General features: G+C 47.9%; 1 protein-coding gene and 1 pseudogene across 1 annotated transcript; both read left to right on the top strand.

The window, feature by feature from the left end:
* Positions 1-8,250: 8,250 nt before the first annotated feature.
* Positions 8,251-9,223, top strand: LOC132592045 (olfactory receptor 52K1-like; annotated as a pseudogene).
* A 4,649-nt stretch (positions 9,224-13,872) lies between these two features.
* On the top strand, positions 13,873-14,868 carry LOC132592044 (olfactory receptor 52K1-like). Its single transcript, XM_060274019.1, has one exon. The coding sequence runs from the start codon at positions 13,873-13,875 to the stop codon at positions 14,866-14,868; it is 996 nt and encodes a 331-aa protein (XP_060130002.1).
* The last annotated feature ends 605 nt before the right edge of the window (positions 14,869-15,473 follow it).

Below are 15,473 nucleotides of genomic sequence, written 5' to 3'. Positions count from 1 at the left end.
CAAAGGCCTGGTTAAAAAGGGACGTTTTCCCCTGTCGCCGAAAGGTGTGTAATGACAATACAACCAGGGTGGGGGGAGAAAGATGGGGGTGTCAGTCACTAAGAGGAAGACCTGCCACTGTGTGCTCATAGCCTCTCCTGCCAACCCCATAAATGCTGCCACCTCAATCCTGTCTGCATTTACTTGGAAGTAAGTCCCATTCGTGGTGGCTGGCACCCCACTGCTGCTCCTGCTTCCACCGCCTCAAAACCTCCCCCCCTGACGCCCCCCTGATGCTTCCTCCTCTGTTGCCATACTGCCACCTGAGACCTCTGTGTGTGGCCCAGGGAAGCCCCAGCGCATTTCCGGTACTGGGGGAGAAAAGAGGAGGAAGAGGAGGGTGACAAGTCCAGGAGACAGCAGGGGACAGAGCCGCCAGCTTCCCAAGAAGAGCCGGGGGGGCAGGTGGCATGTAGCATGTGACCCTCACACATGCACAACATCTGACGCTCTGAGCATGGCTTCAGGATGTGGGAGGAGCTGGGGGTGGAGCTAAACGTGGCAGCAGTGTTTCTTCAATGGCTGTGGCTCCTCTTGCTGCCGCCACCGGCCTGGGGCTGCTTCCCGCCTCCATTGTTGTTGTTGTTTTTCATTTATTGAATTTATATACCGCCCTATACCCAGAACACGGGTGGCGCTGTGGTCTAAACCACAGAGCCTAGGGCTTGCCGATCAGAAGGTCGGCGGTTTGAGCTCCCGTTGCTCGGTCCCAGCTCCTGCCCACCTAGCAATTCGAAAGCACGTCAAAGTGCAGGTAGAAGCGGCTTTGACATGCTGGCCACATGACCCGGAAGCTGTACGCCGGCTCCCTCGGCCAATAACGCGAGAGGAGCGCGCAACCCCAGAGTCGGTCACGACTGGACCTAATGGTCAGGGGTCCCTTTACCTTTTATACTAACTAAACGTGGGTGGCTCTGTGGGTTAAACCACAGAGCCTAGGGCTTGCTGATCAGAAGGTCAGCGGTTCGAATCCCTGCAATGGGGTGAGCTCCCGTTGCTCAGTCCTTGCTCCTGCCCACCTAGCAGTTCGAAAGCACGTAAAAGTGCAAGTAGATAAATAGGTACCGCTACAGTGGGAAGGTAAACGGCGTTTCCGTGTGCTGCTCTGGTTCGCCAGAAGCGGCTTAGTCATGCTGGCCACATGACCCGGAAGCTGTACGCCGGCTCCCTCGGCTAGTAAAGCAAGATGAGCGCCGCAACCCCAGAGTCATCCGCGACTGGACCTAACGGTCAGCGGTACATTTACCTTTACCTATACCCAGAGGTCTCAGGGCGGTTCAGGAGGAAAAGGAGGAGGAGACATCTGGGGGCCACACTCGGCTTTGTGCTTGGCCTCTTCCACCACTTTTGGACATTGGGGGTCAGCAAAAGAGCTTGGTCCCTAGGAGATGGTGCCCCTGGCAAGAGGCACACTTCTAGGGGCCTGGATCTGTTGTCCCTGCCTGCTGTCCCCATGCCTCATTTGCGGCCAGCCCTGTTGTGAGGTAGTGGCTGGGCCAAGGTGGCCCAGTGGCTCCATGGCAAAGTGGGGATTTGAAGCCTGGTCTCTCGCAGGCCCAGCGCTCTAGCCATTGTGCCACCACTGCCTGGGGCGGCATCCTAGGTTGCAGCCGGGCCCCAGGGGTTCAGGTTGAGCTAAAAAAAAAGAAAGAAACTGGAGAACTGTAAGATTGGACGGAGGCTCAAAACACAGATCTGCCATTCCTCTCACCCGCCATACGTAGCAAACACCAAAGTAAGGAACCACAGATCGACCATGCATAATTTTGTTGCCAGCATTTCTGCCCTGCATCAAATTAGATTTCAAGGCACTCTGCAACTTCTGTCATAAAAGAATAAAGCGTTGTGTTTTGTTTTATTTCATTGGAGATATTTGTAAGCCACCCTGTTTCCAAAAGGGATTCCTTTGCAGCATACAAGAGGCATAAAAGAATTATTCACACCAAGCCCACTACAATGAAACAACTACCTTCCTGCAGCGAAAAACTCTAAAAGGGAAACTGAGGCAATGTAATTCAGAAAAATGATACACTGCTTGATCGTTTAAAAACATCAAAGCAGTCTACAATAATAACACAGTTCAGATGACGCAGGAAATTAATTTTAAGTCTGGACACTTCTGTTACAGAAAGAGGCAAGTAAGTTTTTAAACAGGAATAATGAATAATGAAGGTTATATCTCTCTGTGTATCTGAAGAAGTGTGCATGCACACGAAAGCTCATACCAAAATATAAACTTAGTTGGTCTTTAAGGTGCTACTGAAGGAATTTTTTTATTTTGCTTCGACTCAGACCAACAGGCTACCTACCTATATCTCTCTGTTTTTGTCTCTCTTGTAGCTACAGTATTGGACTCACAAACTCAAACAAATTAAACCGCAGTGCCACCTAGTGGGTTTTGGGAAAACAGCAGTTATTTTTGAAAATGTGCAGAAACCAGATACCTTACATTGAATTATCTTACATTGAATTATCTTTTGAAACCTAAACTGAATAGATACCAGAACAAACACACAATATGCTTGTCCGTGTAAAAAATAAAAAACAAAGTTTAAACAAATATGCAACACAAAATCAATCCCATCATGTGTGCATGCATGTTTATTAATACAGAGGAAAAAATAAAAATACTACACAAAATTAAAACAATTACAAATGCAACAAAATATTAACACCAGTGTGTGTGTGTGTGTGTGTTTATAGGCTTTAGCTAGTTATTTAGACTTCAATGTTGGGCCGCCATCTGTCATGGATGCTTTGGCTGAGATTCCTGCATTGCAGGGGGTTGGACTAGATGGCCATTGGTGTCCCTTCCAGCTCTACAATTCTATGATTCTATTACTTTTATCAGATATTTCATTTGGACAATCTGCTTGCTCAATGTTTTATCTGCAGGGTTGTTGATTTGTTGTTTTATATGGTACAATCACATCTTCTGTGCATTTAACCTGGTGCAATTTCAATCATACACGGCTGAAGGACAGCTAGTTGAAATCCTACAAGTCGGACGCAAGCATGCCAGAAAGCTTAAGAAGCTCGAAAAGAGCCTTTAGTCTTCCTGCCTTGCTTAGGGGGATGGCAGGACCCTCTCGGCACGCTGGTTCTGGGATGCTCTGACAAGATCTGGCGGCGCTGTTCAAATTCCCACGAGATCTTGAATGAGCATCAAAAGCCTTCCGGATCTGGGGCGCTGTGGGGCAGGCCTTTCCCCCAACCACCAAGCAAGGCAGGGAAGCTTAAATGGTCTTTTGGCTCTGGGTCCGCCTTGCCCCTCAAGCACGCTGGCTCTGGAAGGCTAAGGATGATTTTGCAGGGGCGGTTTGAGTATACGCATTTTCAGGCCTACAACTGGGCTATTGTTTCTTGGGTGGGCTGACTTCATTTTGTACCACTGGAAAGCCATCCTAAAGGACCATCCTGCCAAACGCCATGGGGAGAGAAATGATTTACCGTATTGGCCCAAATATAAGCCGCACCTTTAAAATTCAAGGGGGGAGAGAGAAAAAAGAGCCGGCACCGCTCCCTTAAAATTCTGCAGGCACTCACACCCGTTGCGTTTTACCATATGTCTGTTTCAGCAGCGATATCGTAAAAGCCCATTTTTGTAAGGTCGTGAATTGAAGCCACACTTTAACTTTTCGCAGTCAGAATTTTTGGGGGGGAAGTGAGGCTTATATTCAGGCCAATACGGTACATAAATCACTGGTTCTCAAGCTTTTTTCCCTCTGGGCCTCACTTCCAGAATAAAAATTTGCTGGCACCACAACTATTTTTTTATTGATAAGAAATACATTGCAAAACTGAAAAGGAAAAGCTCTTCGTAGTGCTTGATTTGTAACACAGAACACAACGGCTTTGTAATATGATGACTGTGGGACTTCCAGAAAGTTTGAAACAATGCAGCTACAAGCTGCATAAGAACTTTAAATGCTTCTTTGATGGTCCTTGAATCTTCCTGCCGCACTTGCCATCTTCTCCTGGCACACCAGCATAGCATGCACTGACATAAAGAAAATATATATAATAGCAGCCTGAATTAATAGTCCATTGCTGTTAAGATTCCAGTCCTTAGGGACATTTGGAGGGCACCCGGTTGGGGAAGGCGAGCGCATAGGATTGCACCGCAGCCTTAAAGCATCGTGTCTATTGTCTCCACCCCCACTTAGGATCCGACCTTTGAGCTTGTCCCCAGAATACATGAGGAGCCTGGATTGTCCCATACCCTCCAACATTTCTCCAATGAAAATTAGGGATGCCCCATTCCCTAATGATAATTTTACTATTTATACCCCGCACATCAAACTGGGTTGCCCCAGCTACTCTGGGCAGCTTCCAGCATATATAAATACATAATAAAACATTTAATTTTTTTATTTAAAAACTTCCCTATACAGGATTGTATTCAGGCAGCTCGGGGGCCAGGTAACTCCATACCCTCCAACATTTCTCCAGTGAAAACAGGGACAACCTAAGGAAAAGCGGGACATTCTGGGGTCAAATCAGAAACCGGGACGGCTTCTCTAAATCAGGGACATCCCTGGAAAATAGGGACACTTGGAGGGTCTGTTGGCTCAAAGTCACATTTCATCACTCGTTCAAAAGTGAACGGTTCAATGTTGCAATTGACCCTGAGACGGGACCAGATTCTACAACCCATGTAGTGTTCCTTGGAGGTTTATTCATTCTTTTAAATGTATTGCATTTCTATCTCTCCTTTTCAAGGAGCTCAAGGTGGCATGCATAGTTCACCCCCCTCCTCATTTAACCTCCACAACACTAGCCCTGTGAGGCAGGTCAGGCCAAGAGCGAGGGACTGGTCCCCAAGGCTTAGCCCAGTGAAAGCTCCGTGGCAGAGTGGGTGATGCGAACCCAAGTCTCTCCCAGGTCCTAACTTTTTTAATCCTTAATTTTTTAATCTAACTGTAACCAGTGTACTGCACTGCTTTGCCATGCAGAAAAGGCAGAGGTGTGGGGCCACATGGCAAACTTGGGACTCTAAAGGAAAGTTTTCTCTCTCTCCCTCCACAGGTCCGAACAGCAACTTCAGGTCTGAAGGGAAAGGCGTTTTGCTCTGCGGAAAATTGGCCCCGCAGGGAGGCAGGTGGCAATTGTTACAACAGGGCAGCTAATTGAGCCATCTGCAAACAGGCAGGGGCCGTGGGGGCCACACAGGCCAGGGAGAATCAAGTCCGCTGCGGCCCCCAGACTCTGCCACTGTTATTGTCCAGCTCGTTAAGGCTAATTGGACTCGGCGGTCTTGGCTGCACCCGCAGGGAGGTGCGAAAGGACAGCGGAGATAAACAGCAGCAACAACTTTAGAAACTTCTAACTTTGTCCACTTCTGGATTCCAGTAACTGAAAGTGAACGGCAGGCCAGAAAATAGGCAGCCTGCCCTTTTCTACGGTGCTGGGAATCTTGAGGGTCCCACCATTCCTGCAGGAGGGAGGGGAGGGCGGCACTGCGGCCATTTCGGGTTGTGCTATGAGGAAGTTTTGCACAGAAGTTGGCAATAAATGCTGATGTCATTTTCGCAGATTCATATAGTTGGAAGGGTCCCCAAGGGTCATCTAGTCCAACCCCCTGCAATGCAGGAATCGTGGCTGCAGAATCCCTGACAGGTGGCTGTCCAATCTCTGTTTTAAAACCTCCAGCAAAGGGCTCTTCCTGTTTTGACAGAGGGGGATAATAATAATAATAATAATAATAATAATAATAATAATAATAATAATATATTTATTATTTATACCCCACCAATCTGGCTGGGTTTCCCCTGCCACTCTGGGTGGCTCCCAACAGAAGTATTATTATTATTATTAGTAGTAGTAGTAGTAGTAGTAGTATTCTGCCCATCTGGCTGGGTCTCCCCAACCACCCTGGGCGGCTTCCAACAAAAGATTAAAAATACATTAAAACATCAGTCATTAAAAACTACAGTAGTCCAACAAACATTAAAAGTTTCCCTAAACAGGGCTACCTTCACATGTCTTCTAAAAGTCAGAAAGTTGTTTGTTTCCTTGACATCTGGTGGGAGGGCGTTCCACAGGGTGGGAGCCACCACCGAGAAGGCCCTCTGCCTGGTTCCCTGTAATCTCACTTCTGAAAGTGAGGGAACCACCAGAAGTTCATGGAGCTGGACCTCAGTGTCCGGACTGAATTATGGGGGTGGAGATGCTCCTTCAGGTATCCTGGGCCGAAGCCGTTTAGGGCTTTCAAAGGTCAGCACCAACACTTTGAATTGTGCTCGGAAACGTACCGGGAGGTCTTTCAAGACTGGTGTTATGCGGTCTCAGCGGCCACTCCCAGTCACCAGTCTAGCTGCCGCATTCTGGATTAGTTGTAGTTTCCGGGTCACCTTCAAAGGTAGCCCCACGTAGAGCGCATTGCAGTAGTCCAAGCGAGAGATAACTAGAGCATGCACCACTCTGGCGAGACAGTCTGCGGGCAGGTAGGGTCTCAGCTTGCGTACCAGATGGAGCTGATGGACAGCTGCCCTGGACACGGAATTGACCTGCGCCTCTATGGACAGCTGTGAGTCCAAAATGACTCCCAGGCTGCGCACCTGGTCCTTCAGGGGCACAGTTACCCCATTCAGGACCAGGGAATCAAACATTAATAGATAGACCTGCTGTGTGAAGAAGGAATACAAACACAGTCTTCTTGTGGCAAATGTGTCTTGTCATCAGCATTGATGGTCAAGAGGCCACTTTGTTGTTATGATTACTATTTTTAAAATTTATATATCACCCTTCATCCAAAGATCTCAGGGCAGTTCACAACATGTTTCTCAATCCCAGTTGCAGGAAAGCACAGTCTCCTTTTAACTGGAGAGCTTGGGGATCGAGCCTGGAACCTCCTGCGTGCAAAACCCTGAGTCACATCGCCTCTCCATGAAGGTAGGAAACCCTTCCTCACCCTGAGAGGCAAATGTGGTCCTCAGTCAGCAAGCCAGGAGGGTCTCCTCACTTGACTCTCTTTTGCTTGCACCAACTCCCGTCCATAAGCTATGCGGAGGGTGTGTCCTTGGTGTTTAGAGATCTGTTTCCAAGTGCAAAATCAAACTGAACTGGAGTGGAAATCAGCCCCAGTGAAGGTCTGAGGTGCCTTTGGAGGGGTTCATCCCTGGAAGGCCATCCATAAATGTTGAATTAAGCATGTGATGTCTTCGCTTGCTCAGAATCAGTTGCAATGCACGGATGCGGAGGGAGGGGCGGAAGGACAATGCAAATCAACAGCATGATGGAGAATTGATGATATTTTGGGGCTGTTGTTTTTTTAAAAAACAACAACAACACTATTTCAGCTGATCTTATTATATGTTTGCACATGTCAAAGGTGATTCAGAAATCAATCAATCAATCATAAGCCATCGCAGCCCATCTTGGCAAAAAGATGGCCTAATTTGCTCGTAGCAAAGCTCATCACACCAGCAGCCAGAGATGATCTACACAGAGAAACAAGTAATGGTCCATTTTGCAAGAGTTTAGATTCACACACGTATCATGTATCTGAGAGAAGGGAAGCCATAGGTTGGCAGGTCTATATCTATCTATCATCTATCTATCTATCTATCTATCTATCTATCTATCTATCTATCTATCTATCTACTATCTATCATGTAGGTGTCAGACTAGGGAACTCAGGGCTATTCTGATACCCAAACCCAAAATATGCATGTCTTATGACAGTTGCAAAAGTGCTCAGTTATCCTACCGTGTCCCCTTCAAAGTACATGAATACAAGGCTTTTTTGCCCACAAGTAAGTTGGAATAAAAAATGTGAGTTCACTGTATATGTGCGTCATTGATAACTAACACAATTTTGTACTCAGGGAGCAGAAATCAATTTCTAAATTACTTGCTAAGCCAGGGGGTGGGAGACACCTGGTCTCTGTGAATGAGATTCTGAACCTGGAACAGGTGAGTCACCATCAGTGGTCTTCGATCTGCTTGCTTATGCCCAGATATTAAATCCGAAAGCTATTGAATAACATTTGTCTCCTACTTTATCGCGGCACAGATCATGACCTTCCAGAGAACTTTGAGCAGGTCTTAAGCCATGGCTCTGGTTCTGGAAAGCACAGGTAATCCCTAGAGACATATTTCTGAGTCCTCCAGTGCTGGAATCACCCCTAAAGGTGCTGTTTGGAATCTGAAGTGGCTTTCCCCCCCTTCCTTTTCTACTCCCAGCTGCAGGTCCCTTGCCCTGGTGGGATGGCAAGAGGCAGCCCGACTGAACCCGTCAATGTCTCCTACACAGAATTCCGCTTACTTGCCTTCCCCGGCCTCCAGGAGTCCATCCAGCCCTTTTTGGCCATCCCTTTCTTCTGCCTGTTTGCCATGATCATCACGGCCAACTCCATCCTGATCTACATCGTGAAGGTGGAGAAGACCCTCCATTCCCCCATGTACATGCTCATCGCCTTGCTTTTCGCGGTCAACATCTGTGGGATCATCAAAATCCTGCCTAGGATGCTCCTCAGCTTCATCCTTGGGGCCACCTTCATCTCCCTGACCAGCTGCCTCACACAGATGTTCTTCATCTACTGCATACTCATATTTGACTGCAACGTCCTCCTCATGATGGCTCTGGACAGGTTCCTGGCCATCTGCTACCCGCTGCGCTACGTGGACCTCATGACCAACAAGCTCCTGGCGCTGCTGATCTTCATCTCCCTGCTCCGCAGCATCTTCTTCGTCGCCCCAGTCATCATCTTGGCTTCCCAGGTGAGCTTCTGCCGCTCCAACATCATTGGCCACTTTGCTTGCAAGCACATGGCCCTGATGAGGTTGTCCTCTCCAGGAACAAGATTGTGGGGATGCTGCTGAGGTCGGTCACGATCCTCTTTGATGTCAGCTTCCTCCTGGCTTCCTACAGCCGCATCATCCACGCAGCCCTCAAGATCTCATCCGGCGCCAACAGGAACAAGGCCTTCCACACCTGTGGCACACACCTCATCATCATCACATCACCTATTCCACCACTCTGTCGTCTTCCATCGTCTTTCGGGTGGTCAAGACAGCCTCTGAAGACGTCCACAACCTGATCAGCGTTGTCTAACTTATGCTCCCTTGGCCGGTCAACCATGTCATCTATGGCATGAGAACCAAAGAGATCAGGGAGAACGTCTTGAAACTCTTCCAGAGAAAAGGCCTGGTCTTGGCTTCTGTGAGCAATAAAAGGTGACCAGTTCATTCATGAAAGCTTGGACCATCTGCAGCTAGGGACTGGGGTGCTTACAGGGTCCATTCACGAAGGAGGGATACGTCCTACCGTACAAGGCATCTTGTTGCAATTTCTTTCTTTTTTTGTAAATCATTTTTATTAATTTTCATTACCAAAATCCAATAACAGCCACATTTTATCAGTGTCAAATTACAATTCACATCCAAATATATATCAATTATAAAGCCAATTGTACATTTTGTGTGACTTCCTGTGTGCTGGGTTTCAGGGTGCAAAGTTTTTATTTCCTCCCGTTTCCAAAGTCTTAATCCAATTACATTGTCCTGATCTTAATCCCTTATCATCAGCTATGTAGTTGTTGTTGTTGTTGTTGTTGTTGTTGTTGTTGTTGTTGTTGTTGTTAATTTTTATTAAATTTTCACTTTAAACATAAAACAATAAATTCCAACATCTATCACTCAGTCTCATTCCCCTCCACTCTGCCAAGCCTATGACTTCCTTCCCTCCTGCCATCTGGTTTTCCCTTTTCCAGTCTATATCTCACAATTTCGTCTTTTAAATCAAGTCCATGTTGTAGGCTTTATTTCAATCCCACTAGTGTCTTCAAGCTTCTACAGTTATTATTAATATAGTCAATGAATTTACTCCAGTCTCTTTGGAATTTTGATTCGTCCTGGTTTCAGACTCTGCAGGTCAGTTTTGCCAGTTCTGCATAATCCATTATCTTTGTCTGCCATTCCTCCAGGGCTTCCAACCGAATATTAAAAACAGTACAGCATCAAACATTAAAAACTTCCCTAAACAGGGCTGCCTTCAGTTGTCTTCTAAAAGTAAAATAGTTGCTTATTGCCTTGACATGTGCTGGGAGGGCGTTCCGCAGGGCAGGTGCCACTACCGAGAAGGCCCTCTGCCTGGTTCCCTGTAACCTCACTTCTTGCAATGAGGGAACCGCCAGAAGGACCTCGGTGCTGAATCGCAGTGTCCGGGCTGAATGATGGGGGTGGAGACGCTCCTTCAGGTATACAGAACTGAGGCCGTTTAGGGCTTTAAAGGTCAGTACCAACACTTTGAATTGTGCTCAGAAACGTACTGGGAGCCAGTGTAGATCTCTCAGGACCGGTGTTATGTGGTCCCGGCGGCCACTCCCAGTCACTAGTCTAGCTGCCGCATTCTGGATTAATTGCAGTTTCCAGGTCACCTTCAAAGGTAGCCCCACGTAGAGCGCATTGCAGTAGTCCAAGCGGGAGATAACCAGGGATTCGTTTGTACTTCCGCAAATGTTATGTACTGAGCTGAATCCTAGAACAATAGGATCCAGAATGCAGCAGTCTGATTGGTCCGCAGGAGCCACCCAATCCAGCTCCAGGTGGAAGTGAATCAGTGATCTGATTGGCCTGCAGGGGCAGCCAATCAGGCTTCTGGAGGAAGTGAATCCGCAACCTGATTGGCCTACAGGAGCAGCCCGGAATTAGCCAAACAAGCAGGGCCCATTGTGTAAATAATGTATATATTGTACAGCTAGACGTTTTGGGGAAAGAGTCATTCATTGCTACTTCAAGCTGAATAAAGAGCATGAAATTCACACTTGACTCTGAGTATATTTCAGCAAACCTTGGGATTCCCCCAAATCTGGTGACTCCCTCTTGTGTGTGGATGGGGATGGGTGGTTTGGCTACATGAGGAAGATTCCCACTTCGAGAATAACTTGGCTCTGAGGGCATTAGGTAGAATTTTGTGTGTCTTCTTCATTTGTAGTGCCTGAACGACTGGCACCCATTTTTGGGTTGAGCTACAAATGGACCATGATGCCTGATCATCATCTCCCGCCCAAGAGTGATAGAGCTGTGCCAATTCCCAACTAGAGGCTAAAAAAAGGTTCCATCAATTACGGCTCCCAAGAGGGGACCATCTTGCCTGGGACTCCTCCGAGAACAGAGCTGAGCTTACTTAATCCTGTCGGGCTCAACGGCATCCTTCAGACTCTGCTGGGCTCTTGGGTGCTTCTCAGCCATCAAGGTAGGTAAAACTGCAGCATCTATATCCCTAAAGGAGGATGCTGAAATGAAAGAGGACAAGGGAAGGGACGTGGCTGAGTCAAACTAGGGTGCTGGGCTCCTGTTTTAGTTGTAACATTATCCAGGTTGCCTTATGCAGGACTTACAAGGCTCAAAGTTGGACAGACAAGAGTCTGGAAAGCCCACATTCTATTTTGGGCACCCTCTGGGCACAAATACAGGATGGGTGACACCTGGCTTGAGAGCAGTACATGTGAAAAAGATCTAGGAGTCTTGGTAGACCAGAAACTTGACATGATTCAGCAGTGTGATGCAGCAGCTAAAAAAGCCAATGCAATTCTGGGCTGCATCAATAGGAGTATAGCGTCTAGATCAAGGGAAGTAATAGTACCACTGTATTCCGCTCTGGTCAGACCTCACCTGGAGTACTGTGTCCAGTTCTGGGCACCACAGTTCAAGAAGGATACTGACAAGCTGGAACGTGTCCAGAGGAGGGTAACCAAAATGGTCAAAGGCCTGGAAACAATGCCTTATGAGGAACGGCTTAAGGAGCTGGGTATGTTTAGCCTGGAGAAGAGAAGGTTAAGGGGTGATACCGTGTTTCTCATATTATAAGACATGTCTTATATTAATTTTTTTCTCAAAAAAACACACCATGTCTTACAACCCCTGGATGAATGCATGGAACCCCCAGAATCTCACTTGCCACTCGAGGAGGTTTTGGTGGGCGGTGACTTCCGTTTCAGTGTATCTGAAGAAGTGTGCATGCACACAAAAGTTCATACCTATGACAAACTTAGTTGGTCTCTAAGGTGCTACTGGAAGGATTTTTTTTATTTTTTGTGTCGACTATGTCAGACCAACACGTCTACCTACCTGAAACTAATATATGGTAATGTAGTATGCCTACACAAGACCGGGAAAAATATGTGTCAAACTGCATCTGGTGATAAGCAGAGCTCTGCGGCAAAGACATATCGCATCTTTGGTCCTTACAAGCAATTGCTACCTGCCTCCCGCCCACCTGTCTCTCGAAGGCATGTTCCTGTCACTCTCCTCACCCCAAAATGCTGGTTATTTTGTGGGGAGCTGGGTTTGTTGCACAAGAGAGCCAAACCACCTTTAACTACACAACCTGAATTTGCCAGTATGTAATCGAACCCCACCTGAAAATCGCAACTGTCTGGAACTGGCTCAGGCTGCTGCTCCCATTTTACAGATGGGGACTGATCCTGAGTTCCTTTTTTTTGCTGCTTGGGAATGATCCCTTTTACCCGCAAGATACCTCCCCCTCCCTTTCATCGTGGTGCCATCTTGCCTCCTTTTATTTCTAGTGTCTATCTTTCCCTGCCGTTCATATCAGCCTCCACCAACCACCAATATATTTTGGATTACAACTACCATCAACCCTTGCAAGCCCAGCAACTGAAAGTAGGGTTGGAGGTTCCCCTTGCCAGAAACCCTGGACAGCCATGGCTAATCAGTGCAGTGGCGTTGCAAGGGGGGGCGTGGGGTGGTGTGCCCCGGGTGCCATGTCTGGGAGGTGACAAGAAGGCACCCCGCCGCCCTCAGGTGAGGCGGCGCGAGCAGCCATTGCACCGCCACAACCGCATGTGGAGGATTCTGTTTGCGGCTGCAGCCATGAGCAAAGGATCCTACCACCGTCCATACGGCGTTTGAGCGGCACCGGCAGCAAACCTCTACATACAATGCACGTGCGGTGTCGCACGCATGCGCTGTACGTAGCGACGCTGCACATGCGCCCTATGTTGTGACGCCATGCATGCATCGTACATAGTGGCGCAACGCATGGGCAGCCGGTGGTTTGCCCCTCCCCGGGTGTCGGTTAGCCTTCATTCGCCCCTGAGTCAGTGTGGGCAATATTGAGATTAGAGGGACCAAACAACTTCATGTGCTTCTCCTCACAACATTAACAAACTGCTTGACTATAATAAAACCTCTAAGCAGTTTACCCCCCCCCCAAAAAAAAAGCAGTAAAATGATTAACAAAAGACAGATTTAAAAAAAAACATTCAAAAGGCTATTAAAATCAAAAGTAAGCAAAAAGAGATTAAAGCACAACAACATGTACGTATCTGGAGAGGCTTGCCTGAACAGATTTTTTTTTAGCAGTGAAGATGCCCGGCAAACATCAAAAGGCAGGGAATTTCAGAGGGGAGGTGATGCCACACTTTAAAAGATTAATTTCTTACAGCTGCAGAACAGGTATAAAGTAGATTCCTATGCAGTGAGGCAAATCCAGGAGCAAAGTGGAAAGTTCTTTAAGTACTGATAGTAACACCTGGAACTTGGTCTTGTAACCAATTGGCAGCCAGTGCAGATCTCTGAGCAGAGGTGCTAAAAGATGACAGGGTCTCACTCTGCAAGCAATTGCGCTGCAGCATTCCGCACAAACTGCACCTTCTGAATTGAGCACAAGGGGGGCTACATATGGAATCTGTTGCACTGATCCAGTCTTAAAGCTGCCGGTGCTTGAACTACTGTGGCCAAGCTCTCCCAGTCCAGGAATGGTCGCTGCTGCCATACTACCCACAGATTGTAAAATAACAAGTGAAATGTTCCTCTCTTCCCTCTTTTCAGATCTAAGGATTGTTACCTCCAATCAGCGCCAAGATGGCTGGAGGGGACCAGAACGGAACAGGCAACGTCTCCTACACAGACTTCCTTCTGCTCGCCTTCCCAGGCCTCCAAGAGTCCAGATATCTCCTCGCCATCCCTTTCTTCTGCCTTTACCTCATGATTGTTGCAGGGAACTCCATCCTGATCTACACCGTCAGGACAGATCACAGTCTCCATTCGCCTATGTACGTCCTGATTGCTTTGCTCTTCGCGGTCAACCTCTGTGGCTCCACCGTCATCCTTCCCAAGATGCTCCTTAGCTTCCTTCTCGGAGTCAGCCACATCTCCCTGACGGAGTGCTTGGTCCAGATGTTTTTCATCTACTTTGTCCTCATGTTGGACTGCAATGTTCTGCTCCTGATGGCTTTGGACAGGTACGTGGCCATTTGCCACCCTCTGCACTACGCAGGTATCATGACGAAGAAGCTCCTGGCGATATTGACGATCACTGCTCTCGCCCGGAGCCTGGCTGTAGTGGGCCCAGTGGTAATCCTGGCTTCCCAGGTGAGGTTCTGCCGGTCCAACATCATTGGGCATTTTGCCTGTGAGCACATGGCCCTCATGAAGTTGTCCTGTGGCGACATCTCCAGGAACAAGGTCGTAGGCCTGGCAGCAAGAACCATCACTATCCTCTTTGACTTTGGATTCCTCCTGGGTTCTTACGGCTGCATCCTCCAGGTGTCCATGCAGATGAGCTCTGGCCACGCCCGACACAAGGCCTTCCACACCTGTGGCACCCACCTCATGGTCATCCTTACAGTCTACTCCTGCAGCCTGGTCTCCTCTCTTGTCTTCCGCTTAGCCAAGTCAGCCAGCCAGGATGTCCACAATCTGCTCAGCGCAGTATACCTGTTTCTTCCCTGGATCCTCAACCCCATCATTTATGGCATGAGGACTAAGGAGATCCAAGACAGTCTTTGGAAGCTGCTCAGGAGGAAATGGGCTCATTTGGTCCCCAGCAAAGCAGCGGCTGTGAGCAGAACCAAGTGACCGATCTGCCTGTGGGGATACCTGCCAGGTTTAGCAGAACCATCTAGAGCAGACGTTGTACATCTGCTACCCTGCAACTGTTTTTGACTACAACTCCCACCAGCCCCAGCCAGCATGATGGGGGCTATAGTCCAAAACATATGGAGGGCTGCAGAAGGTCGACCCAGGCTGGTCTGGAACCATGCAAACAGGTAGCCACCTGAGACGATTTCAAGGGTGTTCATGAGGCACAGGGATCAAATGACAAAAGTCTACTGCTTGGGTCTTTCTTGAAAGGCTGTGGAAGGATTCTGCCAAACATTCTTCTGAAGACTTTATCTAAGAAACTGCTGAAACATCTTATCGGCGTTCTGTATTCCAAACAGAAGTTAATAAAGGAGGAACTCTCTGCACTGGAGAACTCCATCAGGAATCACCCGGCCTGGCAGAAGTTCCACAAGGAAAAACAAACCATTTACCACTCTCAACTGGAGTTACTGAAGAACCAGAAAAATAAAAAACTCTGCAACCTTTCCAACCTACAGGCCACCAATCAAAACAAGATCAACAACATTGTCAATCTTTCACAGCAAACACTCAGCCCAGCTGAGGAATCCGTCCTTTCA

This window comes from Zootoca vivipara, chromosome 4 (assembly GCF_963506605.1).
Source record: "Zootoca vivipara chromosome 4, rZooViv1.1, whole genome shotgun sequence".
Lineage (NCBI taxonomy): Eukaryota > Metazoa > Chordata > Lepidosauria > Squamata > Lacertidae > Zootoca > Zootoca vivipara.
The sequence above is the reverse complement of the archived record's forward strand: the minus strand, read 5'-3'. Positions and strand labels throughout refer to the sequence as shown.

Excerpts from the sequence above, each read along its gene's own strand:
- LOC132592044 (XM_060274019.1), top strand. The coding sequence starts at position 13,873 with ATGGCTGGAGGGGACCAGAACGGAACAGGCAACGTCTCCTACACAGAC.